The following is a 14848-nucleotide window of genomic DNA, read 5'->3' as shown; positions in this document are numbered from 1 at the left end:
CAGATACAGCGCCCTTACATTTTCAATATGTAATTCAATCATTGCATTTGTCAGATTCAAAGTGAGTAGATATTGACATTGTATTGGCTCATCTGCTGTTACATTTTGTTCTTAAGTGTATAAAAAAGATGTACTTTTGAGTTCAAAGACTATTGAGAGGGAGTCTGTCATGACGGATAAAAACCTTTGTATCTATTAGTTTCCAGGCCTTCAGTGAGTCAGATCACAGTTGCAACAGATACAATGAGCCAAAGGGCCTGTGTCAATGCCATTTACTTGCTCGAAGTATTCACAGATAACCTATTGTACTCAATAAAGTGGCCACTGTCTTCTGCTGCTGTAGTGCATTCACTTCAAGGTTTGACATGCGTGTTCAGAAATGCTCTTCTGAACACCACTATTGTACATGTTGTATGCAAGTTACTGTCACCTTCCTGTCAGCTTGAACCAGTCTGGCCATTTTCCTCTGACCTCTCTCATTAACAAGGTGTGTTTTCCCCACAGTACTGCCACTCACTGGCTGTTGCTTGTTTACCATATCATTCTCTGTTGTGCGTGAAAATCCTAGGATATCAGCAGTTTCTGAGATACTCAAAGCACCCCATTTAGCACCAACAATCATCCATGGTCAATGACACTTAGATAACACTTCTTCCGCATTCTCAAGTTTGGTCGGAACATTAAGTGAATCTCTTGACCATGTCTGCATGCCTTTATGCACTGAGTTGCTGCCATATGATTGGCTGATTAGTTATTTGCATTAACGAGGTGTATAGCAGGTGTACCTAATAGTGGCCTTTCAAAAGACCTTGAGCAGATTCTTATTCAAAGGGCACCTGATCCAACTGTAACATGAGTCAGTCCCAATAATGTTTATGTCAAAAAAAGCCTGACTTTTTCCTCCACCTCCAACAGAGGCCAATTTTGTAAACTGGCTCAATTGATTAAATGTTGACTTTTGTTGGTTCAATACTGCATCCATGATATCCTTGCATTTCAACGATGGCTCATAAGGCACCAGAAAAGTCAAAGCAACACTGATGAATACAAACCAAAAAAATTTTATTACCAAAATAAATTAGAATTTCAATGAAACATACAGATGATTTACAGCAAGATTGCACTTCACTTCACAATAAAATGCTCACACATTTAGGTAAATTATTAACTGGTCAGCAAGACTGCAAGATTTTCCAGACACCTCAAAAGATAAACATTTAGGGGACCTTCAGGTACACCTGAAAAGTAATTTGCATATATATTAAAAATTGATTCAAATACAAATATACATTAGCTGTACATGTATTTATTCAATTAAATAATTATCAAGAATCTCACAGTTTTTGGTACATGCCTCAACTTAACGGAAAAAAAAACTTCACATTTCCATGGCAGTAATAACCACTAACATCCGCCTCTTTCTAAAGTTTAGAATCACACAATACAACTGCGATGAATAAGAGATAATTATAATTCACATTTCAAAGTTTATAAAAATCTTTTTGTTGATGGGGGAGCAATTGTGAGTAGTGGATTCAACTACAACTCACAGACCCCAAGGCCATTAAGAACTACATTAGAAAGGCAAATGGACTACAAATAATGTGGAAATCATTCAATTTCCATGACATAGTTCAGCACCTTGGTTTGCTAGAGAAAGACTTGGAGGATTTGAATCTAAATAGGTGCTACAGTAGTGCAGCAGTTGGTGCAATGCTAATATAGCTGGGTGTGTTGGAGTTTGGGGTTCAATTCTGGTGCCATCGATAAGAAGTTTGTACGTTCTCCCTGTTACCGCAGTATTTCCTCCGGGTGCTCTGGTTTCCTTGTACAGTCCTAGGATATTCTGGTTAGCTTAACTGGCGATTGCAAATTGTCCTGTAATTAGGCTAGGGTTAAGTATGTGAGTTGCTAGGTGCTGCAGTTTGTTGGGCAGGCCTATTCTGTGATGTATCTCTAAATAAATAAATCTTACTATGAATGTTGATCTATGCGAAGACAGTTGATCGTTTTTTCTTCAGCATTATAGACTTGTTTATTCAGATGAGAGAAGGCTACATAATTTAGCTGCAGACTGATAGAATAACATGTCAAGAAGGCCATGTTTTGGGGCTCTCCCTGTCAGTTTACATTTGTAGCATTCTGCTGTTACTCCACCATGGATGGTCCCAAGCCCAGCTGCGTAAAAACCCAATGTTACAGAAGCTCCAAAAACTTCAGCCCCAGAGGGCTGATGGGCTTAAGAAGAATTGTGGTGTTACACATAGGAGGAGGCACGTTGTGACCTCCTGGCCAAAATAATTTCTGTATAAGAGCTTCCGCACAAAGTTCAAGATTTGTAATTGAATTTCTAAGCTGGTCTCTTTTGGATTTCAGGCAGGAATGCAAGTTCAATATTTCTCAGAAATAGAATAAAATGGTGCATGATTTTGCTATTGCATGTCTGTTGCCCTCTAATAAATCTGTTTTACAATTTATAGACACTGCCAATTTTTTTTATATGAAGACCAGAATTACAACTCAAATCACCACCAGAGGTACATTCACATAAACCTGTTCTGTTTGAATAAATATGATCGATTTTTTTTCAGCAAACCATAAATGCTAGAATTTACCAGTAATTGAATTTCAGATTCAAATTCATAAACACAAGAGATTCTGCAGATGCTGGAAATCCAGAGTAACACATAAAAAGCTGGAGGAACTCAGCAAGTCTGGCAGCACCTGCAAAGGAATAAACGTCGACTGCTTATTCTTCTGATGCCGCCTCACCTGCTGGGTTTCCTCAGCATTTTGCGTGTATTATTTCTGATTCAGATTGCTACCAGAAGAACAGCAAGTCAATAATGATTTCCTTATTTAAAATGTACAGAACTTAAATTTTTAAAATGGAATGTGCGTCAGATAATGTAAATAGTTTGATAACATAAAGGATAAGAATTATTTCAATTATCACAGTTATCAGTGCTGGAATTACAATAGCAATCTGGATCTGTGTTGAAATAATATCCCTATCATTGATTTTAAACTTTTTATTGCTTTATAAATAAACTTTAATTAATTAGAGAGTCTTCTCACTTCCATCTACTCTGTATTTGAAGTTAATTTTTTCTTTTCCCCCCACTTACTTAGTCACTCAATTCTGACCCAAAGATCTCTCTTTTGCTGGGTTGGAGCTTGCATTTTTTGTTTGCCCGACAGGCTGCCCCACCAACATCCTGCCACAGAAGCCTCTGTATTCACACACATGTTCTCTTAAGGTTGCCCATCAATTTACAAACAACATACACACAAAATGCTGGAGGAACTCAGCATTTTGTGTGTGTTGTTCGGATTTCCAGCATCCGCAGATTTTCTCTTGCTTGCTATCAATTTACAAACTTGTTTCCAAGAGAAATAAAGGCTCCAACCAATGCCCCTAATGCTTGAATATCCTTCAAATATCTCTCACGCTTGGGAAATGGTCCTTAGATTCGCTCCTAATTTTCATCAGTGACACTCCAAAGGATTATGCTGACTAACTGTACTATGATTCAATCTTTACTGTGCAAAGCAAATGGAGCCACTGACCAGATTATTACTTGGAATGATAAATGAGATCTGGACATGACAGAATCATCAAATTATTAAAATTTGCAAGGATCTATTTTGTGGAATGGTCTAAATGCAGTATCTGCACTGATGATGTAATGATTGCAAGAAGCTCTTTTGACGTGTTTAGTTAATTGCTGAATGTGCTTGATGAAGGCACGATCAACCTTCATAAAATAAAAGCTGCATTTCAGGTAGTTGCAGAGTTAAAGATGAGATGGCCGGATGGAAGTAAGCCAAGCTGAGAAGCACAATTTGAGATGTCATGTTCAAGTTTATTGTTATCAGACTGCATATACATACCGTGAACCATAGTGCATCCTTAAAACATATAACACACACACAGCACATAAACCAAAATATTACCATAAATAAGTTAAACTATAATTCAAAATTCATACAGCACAGGTAAACAGTACAGTATATAGTAATTAACCTAATGAGATCTCAGTGGTGTCAGCTTGAGGGTAGAAGCTGTTACCTAGTCCTTGTCCTGATGCTCCTGTAGCTCCTTCCTCCTGGTAGTGGGTCAAAGAGATTGTGGGATGGGTGGTAACGATCCTCAAAATGTTTTGGGCCCTTCGTCTGCAATGCTCCAGTAAATGTCAAGAATAGGGGGAAGGAAGACCCCAGTGATCCTCACGGCAGTTTTAACTGTCCTCTGAAGGGTCTTGTAGTCTGATGCCTTGCAGCCTCCGTATCATAAGATGATGCAGCCAGACAGGACGCTCTCAATGTTGCTCCTGTAGAAAGCTGTTAGAATGGGGGCTGGATGATGTGTACTCCTCAGAGTCCACAGAAAATGTAGATGCTGCTGTGCCTTCTTGACTGATGAGAAAGTGTTGTGGATCCAGGTTAGACTGCCTGTTATGTGCACATCAAGGAACTTCGTGCTCTTCACCCTCTCCACAGCAGAGACATTGGTGTGCAATGGAGAGTGGTTGACCTATGCCTCCTGAAGTCCGTAATCATCTCTTTTGTCTTGTCCACGTTGAGACCCGGGTTGTTCCTGCACTGTTTGACAAGCCTCTCAGCCTCCTTTCTGTATGCCAGCTCATCATGGTTGCTGATGAGGCCAACCACTCATCAGCAAGCTTGATGATGCCATTTGAGCTGAATCTGGCACTGCAGTCGTGAGTAGGCATGTGAACAGCCGCGGGCTGAGCAAACAGCCTTGGGGGTACCAGTGCTCAGAGAGATGTTACTGCTACCTCACACTAACTGCGGCCGTTCCATTAAGAAGTCCAAGATCCAGTTGCAGAGAAGGGCACTGAGCCCAAATGAGGACAGTGCCCGCCAGCCTCTGAGGGATGATTGTGTTAAACACCGAGCTGAAGTTGAACAACATTTTGGTGTATGAGACATCATTTTCTAGATGGGACAAGACAGAGTGGAGAGCCAAGGCTATGGCATCATCAGTGCACCGGTTGGAGTGGTAGGTGAACAGGAAAGGGTTCAATGTAGCAGGAAGGTGGCATTTTATATGATCTATTATTAGCTACTCAAAGCACTTCATGATTGTTGAAGTCAGTGCTACTGTGCAGTAATCTCTTGGCCACTGGTGGCTGCCCTGAAGCCTGCAAGGACAGTGGGCTGTTGCAAAGAGATGTTGAGGATGTTCATTAATTCCTCTGTTAGCTGATTTGTAGCGACTCAGCACACAACCAGATATGTTGCACAGCCCCACACCTTTGTTTGGATTACTTTGGCTAGGATCCTCCTCACCTCAGCTGTGTCCAGAGAAGGTGTCTGTCCCTCAGGAGAAGAGGGGGCTTTCCTCAATGTCACATCATTCAATGCATCAAATTGTACATAGAAGGCATTCAGTCTATCAGGAAGGAAGGCATCACTATTATTGAATCACAGGGTGGTCCTGTAATCTGTTATGGTTTGAATACCCTCCCACATACGCCGCATGTCCTTGTTGTCAAGAAGGTACCTGACTCCAGGTTGGGCTGGAGAGAGAGATAACGTGGGCTAGATGTTGTCAGCATGCTGTGTGGTCTGAGCAATATGGACATTGAGGTGCACTTGCTCTTATTGACATGAAGAATACGCCAATAAACTGCATGAATCCAAAGCCATATTGATTCTGACTGAATTTCCTAAAAAGATGCCTCCTAAAATCTCAGAATGTCTTTTTCTTCACAAATGATGCTGTTCATGTATCTCAAATTTAAGAAAAGAAATAATGGATTCACTTCTATAGTCAAACTGATAGATTGAGCTGATTAAAGCACCTTCATTAAGTTAATCTCATCTTTTCATGGGCTCCCAGTCTGACTTCCAACAAGTTCCATCTGTTGATGGAACAATTATAGAAAATTTTGAATTTTAGAATTTTTTGTGGCACCCCTAAATGTTATCTTCAATGGAAGAATAAACTCTTGCAACAAACTCTTTTGTCAGGTGTTGACAATTAAATATACATACTAAATAATATATTTCAGACAAATTTCCCATTCTTTCTAATACTTACACTTTTTAACTGCTAAATAAGCTTCATCCACTCTCCTCTTGATTGATGGATTTTTCAGTGTCACCTTTGCCTGTAAGTAACATTCACTTCAATTTTAAATTGTGAAAATGAATATGATGATGGTGATGTTTGTTTTGCGAAGAGACAAATGAGGGCAACCATGCTAAAGTGAAGGTAACCTCAACAATTTTTAATTTATTATAGTAGAAAAAGAACATGGCCTCTCCAGAACTGTTTGGAAGATAACTATACTCAGTTATTTAACCTACTATTGATGGTACCATAGAAAATAGTGCACAAAAATAATCCCCAAATATTAATTTTGACAGTTATGAAGCTTAAGCATCTGAGACTCTGACACTCTGAACTGCAGCATTGTTACATGATACAGATGAATAGAAATTACTGACAGTGGGCTGAAAACTGAAGAGACATTGTGCACCATTGACCTTTTCAGTGAGGAGTCTACAACGGCAAACAAAGATGCACATATCTTTGTGTTTTCCTTTTTCACTACAGAGCACAGTAAGGAGGAAGTGGCATGTAAAATCAAGGTTGAGAGGAATAGGATGAGCATTTGGAAATGAAATTGCATTGTGAGGTGGTGGAAGTGGCATTGACAACTCTGGAGACCAGGTCATGGCTTTGGGAGTGGAGTGAGTGATTATGTGAATATTAGAGGTGCGACTGTGGTCTGGGATTTGGCTTGTAGTACACTGTACAGATAATGATGGAGGAGAAGATGCTGGACCTTGGACAGGAAGTTTAATTTGAGGGGAGATGGCTTGAGAAATTCAAGGAGAAGGAGATGGTTGGCAGATGGATGATGAGGACCAAATGGAAACAGTAACAGAAAGTTTTCATGGTTTTGTTGAAATGCCATTCTTCTTGGACCACTACATCTCACACAAGGAACTTTTCATGGTCAACGTACAACACAATGCCTGTCTCTACCTCAGCAAAATCCCAGATTTGTTAAGTAATTGATCTCCAAATGTTCTTCTATTATAATTATCTTGAAGTTGTTAACTTTGTTCGGACAAGTTGTTTCAAAAAACGCTGTTTCCCTTGGTGGGTGAGTCCAGGACAAGAGGTCACAGTCTTAGAATTAGAGGGTACCCATTTAAAACAGAGATGAGGAGAAATTTTTTTAGCCAGAGGGTCATGGATTTATGGAATTCGTTGCCACATTGAAGGTTTTTAAGGAGGAGATTGACAGGTATCTGACTAGTCAGGGTATTGTTACGAATGTGACGCAATTCTGAGGGGCCGAAGGGTACAAAGTCGCCCCCTCCTTTCTGAGAATCGCAAGATCGCTATTAATTCGGGTCAGAGACCCAGGAAATGAGAGAGAAACATCCAGAATACACAAGGTTTGGAATGTGTCCTGACCTCAGTGAAACGGAACCACTGACAACGGCTATTGTCTCTTGGAGAAGGAATTGTGTATTGAGTACTGTACTATTCATTGAAACCCCTCAGGGGACAACCAGGGTGGTCTGGTTAAGGGATTGCATCATCCCAACCTGACTGACATTTGAGACCCTGTAAGTAAGGATAAAAGAGGGTCTGGGGAACAGTCCTTTTAGACGCACCAGGAGAAACGCTGGAAATCCAGTGACAGTGTTTTATAGCAAAAGCCGGTGAGGGCTTGTGTGCGTCTTCCCTTGCCAGGGTGGCGGGCTCATCAAGGAAGAACGGTTTAGCTAAAGGAGAGGCCACGACAACGAGACTCCTGACGGATCGAAATCATAAAAGGAAAAGTCGGCAAGTTTTTCTCTAAATCTCTCTCTCTCTCTCCAACCATTGCCACACAGTGGTCCCCATGGCTGCAGCCTGCATGAACTGAGTGACTTTTATATTTATATCGGACAATACATTATCCCCTAGACAACGATAGAGCTTATTTCTTATTGATTATTATTATACCCGCACTTTTAGATTTAGTATTGACGACACATATTATCTGTATATTTGCCTTGATATTATTTTTGTGTATTTTTACTAATAAATACTGTTAAAAATAGTATCATCAGACTTCAACGGGCCTCCCTATCTTTGCTGGTAAGTGACCCAGTTACGGGGTTCGTAACAGTATCAAGGGATATGGGAAAAAAGCTGGAAATTGGAACTAGATGGGGGAATAGTTTAGCTCATGGTGGAGTGGCGGAGCAGACTTGATGGGCCGAATGGCCTACATCTGCTCCTTTGACTTGTGATCTTGTGAAGTTTGCAAACTGATTAAAATGAATCCATGTAATGTTATGCTCCCTTAAACCTCATGACCATATATACACTGTGGCCACTTTATCAGGAACCTCCCGTACTGAATAAAATGGGCACTGAGTAAACTATATCTTTGTGGTCTTCTGCTGCTGTAGCCCATTCACTTCAAGGTTCGATGTGCTGTGTGTTTAGAGATGCTCTGCTACATACTACTGTTGCAACATGTGGGTACTTGAGTTACAGCCATCTTCCTGTCAGTTTGAAGCAGTCTTGCCATTTTTCTCTGACCTCTTTCATTAACAAGGATTTTTTTTGCCCACAGAACTGCTGCTAACTGTATTTTTTTTCATAATTCTCTGTAAACACTAGACATTGTTGTGTGTGAAAAGTCCAGGAATTCAGAAGTTTTTGAGACGCTCAAACCACCAACAATCATTCCATGATTAGAGTCACTTAGATCAAATTTCTTCCTCATTCTGCCATTTGGTCTGAACAACAACTGAAGCACTTTGATAATGCCTAAAAGTAGTTATACACTGAACTTCTGCAATGTGATTGCCTGATTAGATACTTGTTTTAACAAGCAGGACAGATATACTTAATAAAGTAACCACTAATGAAATGCACAAAATCTTTAATCACATGCTGCAGGATATTAACTCCACAAAAAAGTGTTTACAACTAAGTGTAAACTGACAAAGTGCAATTAAGGTGATTTTTCGAACATACATGAATGCAGATATTTAATCTTAACCCTCACACAAAGATGGGAGAGATGGTAAAAGATTGCGTCAAGGTGATAGCTAAACAATTCTGCAGCACATGAATGCAATTTTAGTGTAGCTGATAAAAAAGTTACCACATCTCCAAACAACTGTTTTGGCATTTTCTTAGAATTTATTTAGTGGTTGGTTTCATCCAACTCAATAAGAAGTGAATGGCAGTTTGTATTCAATGTTAACTCTGTGGCCACTTTATTAGGGACATCTGTACACCTGCTCATTAATGCAGCCAATCATGTGGCAGCAACTCAATGCACAAGAGCGTGCAGACATGGTCAAGAGGTTCAGTTGTTGCTCAGGCCAAACATCAGAATGGGAAAGAAATGTGACCCAAGTGACTTTGACTGTGTAACGATTGTTGGGGTAGTTTGAATACCTTAGAAACTGCTTATCTCCTGAGATTTTCATGCACAACCACCTCTAAATTTTACAGGGAATAGTGTGAAAAAATTCCAGTGAGCAGAAGTTCTGTGGGTAAAAATGCCTTGTTGATGAGAGAGGTCAGCGGAGAATGGCCAGACTGGTTCAAGCTGACAGAAAAGTGACAGTAATTCAAAAAGCCATGTGTTACAACAGTGGTGTGCAGAAAAACAACTCTGAATGCACATGACAAACCTCGAAGTGGATGGGCCACAGCAGTAGAAGACCACACCGGGTTTCACTCCTATGGCCACTTTATTAGGTAAAGGAGCATACCTAATAAAGTGGTCACTGAGTGCATTTCATAATACAGTTCCTACCTTCAACATTAACAGTCTATACTTATTGGCAATGATGAAACCAGTTATGAGGTGCACCTTTCAGTTGAGAGTTACTTTTCCAGCAAGACACAACTCAAAACACTGACATTGCAATACAGGTATTCAAGGGCATACTCACCTTTTGATAGTTATGGAGCAAAGCCCAGAGAGCTGAGGCTCCTATAGTCTGAACCATAGGATTGTCATTTTCTAGACAAGAAGCAAATATTGACACAGTTTTATCTGGGGACAAAAGGCAAAAAAAAGAGCACAGTGATTATTCCTCTACTCAGAGCTCCTTCTCTCCAATTTTTGCTCCCATGTTTGGAGACTAATAGAAGCCAGAATGAGTACTTCAGGTGGATTTAGTTGCAAGCAATTATTTTAACTAAGTGCTCTGAAATAAAAGTAAAACATGTTGCTGCCAATCATTGCTTACAGCTAAAAGCATTATTTGGCTAAATAGTCACTTCGTTGTTTGGACAATCGGCTATTCTTGGCTCTATAAACAAGCTTCTAAAATACACATTTCTCAAGAGGATTAAGATAAATGGGCACATGATTGAGGAAACTGGACATTGCAATGATAATGGCATTTAGGAAGCACTTTATCACATTGTAATGGCTTGAAACACTTTACACAGTGAATCACTTTCAGAATTCAGTATCTTCCAGCCAAAATTGTACATCATCCACACATTTGAAATATGTTAATCACTTTTTGGGTCTTCCTCTAATTTTGTTTTACATCATTATTACCTTTCAAATCCAGAGGTAAACAATCACATTCTTCAATGTCCAAATTCAGCAAGTGAACGACAAGTGTAAAGCATTTAGGAAAAAAAATACTCAAAAAAGCTCTTGTTTCACAATCACGATCAATTTTAATTTTAAAGGGCTAAAACTGAAGTGAATTAATCAAGGCCTCTTGCAATCAAAAGATCTTGGAGTGAGCTTCAAGATCTAATAAATAGATTAGACTAAGCTTAGCAGCATACTAGATAAAATAATTTGCAATTTAATCTACAATAGATTTTTTTCTTAGCATTCTGCTATCTCAGCACAGATACACTCAAAAAAACTTGAGTACAATCTCAGAAAATGACACCACAAAATATAAATCTAGAAGCCTAGAGCGAAAACAGAAAATGCAATTTTTCACTTTCATTAAACTATCATAGGAGTTTCAAGCCAATAAAATAGTTTTGTCAATATTATTTGGATGCCTTTCTGAAGCACTATAAATGATCATAAGGCATAGGAGAAAATATGCCATTCAGGCCATTTTATCATGGCTGATTTATTACCCCTCTCAGCCCCATTCTCCTGCCTTTTCCCTGTAACCTTTGACAGAAACAAGAATCTGTCAACTTCCGCTTTAAATATACTCAATGACTTGGCCTCCAAAGCCATCCTGGCAATGAATTCCACAGATTCACAACCATCTGACTAAAGAAATTCCTCATCTCTGTTCTAAAGGGACACCCCTCTATTTGAGGCTTTACCCTCTGGTCCCAGACTCCCTGACTATATAAGAAATATCCTCTCCTTGTACACTCTAGCTAGGCCTTTCAAATTGGTATATTTATATTTTCAGATTAGTTGTTTAAATATTATTTCTCTAATGTTCCATATCCTTCAGTGCTCTTCCACTGAGGTTTGTTTAGAAATGGATTTCTTCAGATCTGCTAAAATTAAACAACATGTTTGCACATTCTACCAATGAACTCATGTCATTCAGGTCTTTGAAGGTATGAGACGTGAATTAGCTAAGATAGACTGGCAAATGATACTTAAAGGGTTGACGGTGGATATGCAATGGCAAGCATTTAAAGATCACATGGATGAACTACAACAATTGCTCATCCCAGTTTGGCAAAAGAATAAACCAGGGAAGGTAGTAAACCCGTGGCTGACAAGGGAAGTTAGGGATAGTGTCAAGTCCAAAGTAGAAACATATAAATTAGCCAGAAAAAGCAGCACACCTGAGGACTGGGAGAAATTCAGAGTCCAGCAGAGGGGACAAAGGGCTTAATTAGGAAAGGGAAAAAAGATTATGAGAGAAAGCTGGCAGGGAACATAAAAACTGACTGTAAAAGCTTTTATAGATCTGTGAAAAGAAAAAGATTGGTCAAGACAAATGTAGGTCCCTTACAGTCAGAAACAAGTGAATTGATCATAGGGAACAAGGACATGGCAGACCAATTGAATAACTACTTTGGTTCTGTCTTCACTAAGGAGGACATAAATAATCTTCCGGAAATAGTAGGGGACCGAGGGTCTAGTGAGATGGAGGAACTGAGGGAAATGCATGTTAGTAGGGAAGTGGTGTTAGGTAAATTGAAGGGATTAAAGGCAGATAAATTCCCAGGGCCAGATGGTATGCATTCCAGAGTGCTTAAGGAAGTAGCCCAAGAAATAGTGGATACATCAGTGCCAATTTTTCAAAACTCCTTAGATTCTGGATTAGTTCCTGAGGATTAGAGGGTGGCTAATGTAACCCCACTTTTTAAAAAAGGAGGGAGAGAAAAACTGGGGAATTATAGACCGGTTAGTCTGACATGTGGGGAAAATGCAAGAGTCAGTTATCAAAGATGTGATAACAGCCCATTTGGAAAGCGGTGAAATCATCGAACAAAGTCAGCATGGATTTGTGAAAGGAAAATCATGTCTGAAGAATCTTATAGAATTTTTTGAAGTTGTAACTAGTAGAGTGGATAGGGGAGAGCCAGTGGATGTGGTATATTTAGATTTTCAAAAGGCTTTTGACAAGGTCTCACAAAGGAGATTAGTGTGCAAACTTAAAGCACACGGTATTGGGGGTATGATATTGATGTGGAGAGAGAATTGGTTGGCAGACAGGAAGCAAAGAGTGGGAGTAAACGGGATCTTTTCAGAATGGCAGGCAGTAACTAGTGGGGTACCGCAAGGCTCAGTGCTGGGACCCCAGTTGTTTACAATATATATTAATGATTTAGACAAGGGAATTAAATGCAGCATCTCCAAGTTTGCGGATGACACGAAGCTGGGCGGCGGTGTTAGCTGTGAGGAGGATGCTGGGAGGATGCAGGGTGACTTGGATAGGTTAGGTGTGTGGGCAAAATCATGGCAGATGCAATTTAATGTGAACAAATGTGAGGTTATCCACTTTGGTTGCAAGAACTGGAAAATAGATTATCATCTGAACGGTGGCCGATTAGGAAAAGGGGAGGTGCAACGAGACCTGGGTGTCATTGTACACCAGTCATTGAAGGTGGGCATGCAGGTACAGCAGGCAGTGAAAAAGGCAAATGGTATGTGGGCATTCATAGCAAAACGATTTGAGTACGGGAGCAGGGATGTTCTACTGCAGTTGTACAAGGCCTTGGTGAGACCACACCTAGAGTACTGTGTGCAGTTTTGGTCCCCTAATCTGAGGAAAGACATTCTTGCCATGGAGGGAGTACAAAGAAGGTTCACCAGATCGATTCCTGGGATGGCAGGACTTTCATATGAAGAAAGACTGGATCGACTAGGCTTATACTCACTGGAATTTAGAAGATTAAGGGGGGATCTTATTGAAATGTATAAAATTCTAAAGGGATTGGACAGGCTAGATGCAGGAAGATTGTTTCCAATGTTGGGGAAGTCCAGAACGAGAGGTCACAGTTTAAGGATAAAGGGGAAGCCTTTTAGGACCGAGATGAGGAAAAACCTCTTCACACAGAGCGTGGTGAATCTGTGGAATTCTCTGCCACAGGAAACAGTTGAGGCCCATTCACTGGCTATATTTAAGAGGAAGTTAGATATGGCTCTTGTGGCTAAAGGGATTGGGGGTATGGAGAGAAAGCAGGTACAAGGTTCTGAGTTGGATGATCAGCCATGATCATACTGAATGGCGGTGCAGGCTCGAAGGGCCAAATGGCCTACTCCTGCACCTATTTTCTATGTTACTAAATACTTTTTACTCATTCAAGATCTTGCTCATATGTTGTCAGAAAGTTTGACAATTATGCTTCATGCTGACCAGCGTTATCTGCCCAAATTTTTAAGTTTATGTTTAACAGTTCCACCTCACTACTCTTTCCTGTTATTGTCCCACATTCTATCCAATTCCCCATAATCTTTGAATAATTGCATTAAAAAATGTGTTTTTGAGAGAGACTTCAGTTGATTACTTATAGAAGTTGCTATGGTTAATTAGTTATTTAACCAAACTTGCAATTGGGAGCTCTAAAGGAGTACATCAAGGATGTAATACTGCAACTTTATAAGGAACTGGTGAGGATTCATTTGGAGTAATGTGAGTAGATTTGGGTCCCTTATCTAAGAAAGGATGTGATGACATCAGAGATTGTTCAAAGGAAGTTCAAAAAAATGATTCCGGGAATGAAAGACTCATCATATGAGGGGAATTTGATGGCTCTGGACCTCTACTTACTGGAATTTAGAAGAATGAGGGGGGGTATCTACTTGAAATGTATTGAATGTTGAAAGGCCAAGATAGACTGGATGTGGAGAGGATGTTTCTTATAGTGGGGGAGTCCAGAACCAGAGGGCACAATCTCAGAATCGAGGGAAGGCCGTTGAGAATGGAGATGAGGAGGAGTTTCTTTAGCCAGAGGGTATTAAATCTGTGGAATTTGTTGCCAAAAGTGGCTTTGGAGACTAGGTCATTAGATGGTTGTTTAATTAGGGAGTGAAAGGTTATGGGGAAAAAGCAGGCAAATAGGATTGACAGTGAAATGGATTAGCATGATCAAATGGCAAGGAGACTCAATGGGCTGGATGACCTAATTCTGCTCCTATGTCTCATGGCTTTATGGCTTAAACCAATTGATCACAGTACTGTGACTGAAATTTGAAGCAGATTGACTAAAAATTTTGCATGCCTTGCTCATGGTCACCATGTTCTTTGGGAGAGAACAAAAATTACCTGTCCAAATAGTTCATAAGTAACAAACACAAAATGCTCGAGGAAGACAAAGGTCAGGCAGTAACAATGGTGAGGAATAAATACTCGACGTTTTGGGCTGAGACCCTTCAATGCC

General features: G+C 40.0%; 1 protein-coding gene and 1 long non-coding RNA gene across 5 annotated transcripts in view; one reads left to right on the top strand and one right to left on the bottom strand.

Annotated features, from left to right (window-relative positions):
* LOC132395228 (uncharacterized) overlaps positions 1–14848 on the top strand; it is a 46196-nt gene that overhangs the window by 27066 nt on the left and 4282 nt on the right. The window contains exon 2 of one of the 3 annotated variants that reach the window (XR_009512546.1): positions 2481–2537. The exons of the other annotated variants lie outside the window; for them this stretch is intronic. This is a non-coding gene — a long non-coding RNA (uncharacterized LOC132395228). The remainder of the gene's footprint in view (positions 1–2480; positions 2538–14848) is intronic. 3 annotated transcript variants of the gene reach the window in all.
* The window catches only part of rttn (rotatin), a 255709-nt gene continuing 241906 nt past the window's right edge, over positions 1046–14848 (bottom strand). For both annotated transcript variants that reach the window (XM_059971494.1, XM_059971501.1), the window contains 3 exons: positions 9958–10061; positions 6071–6140; positions 1046–1238 (listed from right to left, as the gene is read on the bottom strand). In XM_059971494.1, the coding sequence (XP_059827477.1) occupies positions 1165–1238; positions 6071–6140; positions 9958–10061 (248 nt within the window). In that variant the 3' untranslated portion in view covers positions 1046–1164. The remainder of the gene's footprint in view (positions 1239–6070; positions 6141–9957; positions 10062–14848) is intronic.

Source organism: Hypanus sabinus, chromosome 1 (genome assembly GCF_030144855.1).
Source record: "Hypanus sabinus isolate sHypSab1 chromosome 1, sHypSab1.hap1, whole genome shotgun sequence".
In the NCBI taxonomy this organism is placed as follows: Eukaryota; Metazoa; Chordata; class Chondrichthyes; order Myliobatiformes; family Dasyatidae; genus Hypanus; species Hypanus sabinus.
Note: the sequence above shows the minus strand (reverse complement) of the source record. Positions and strands in the feature narration are given on the sequence as shown.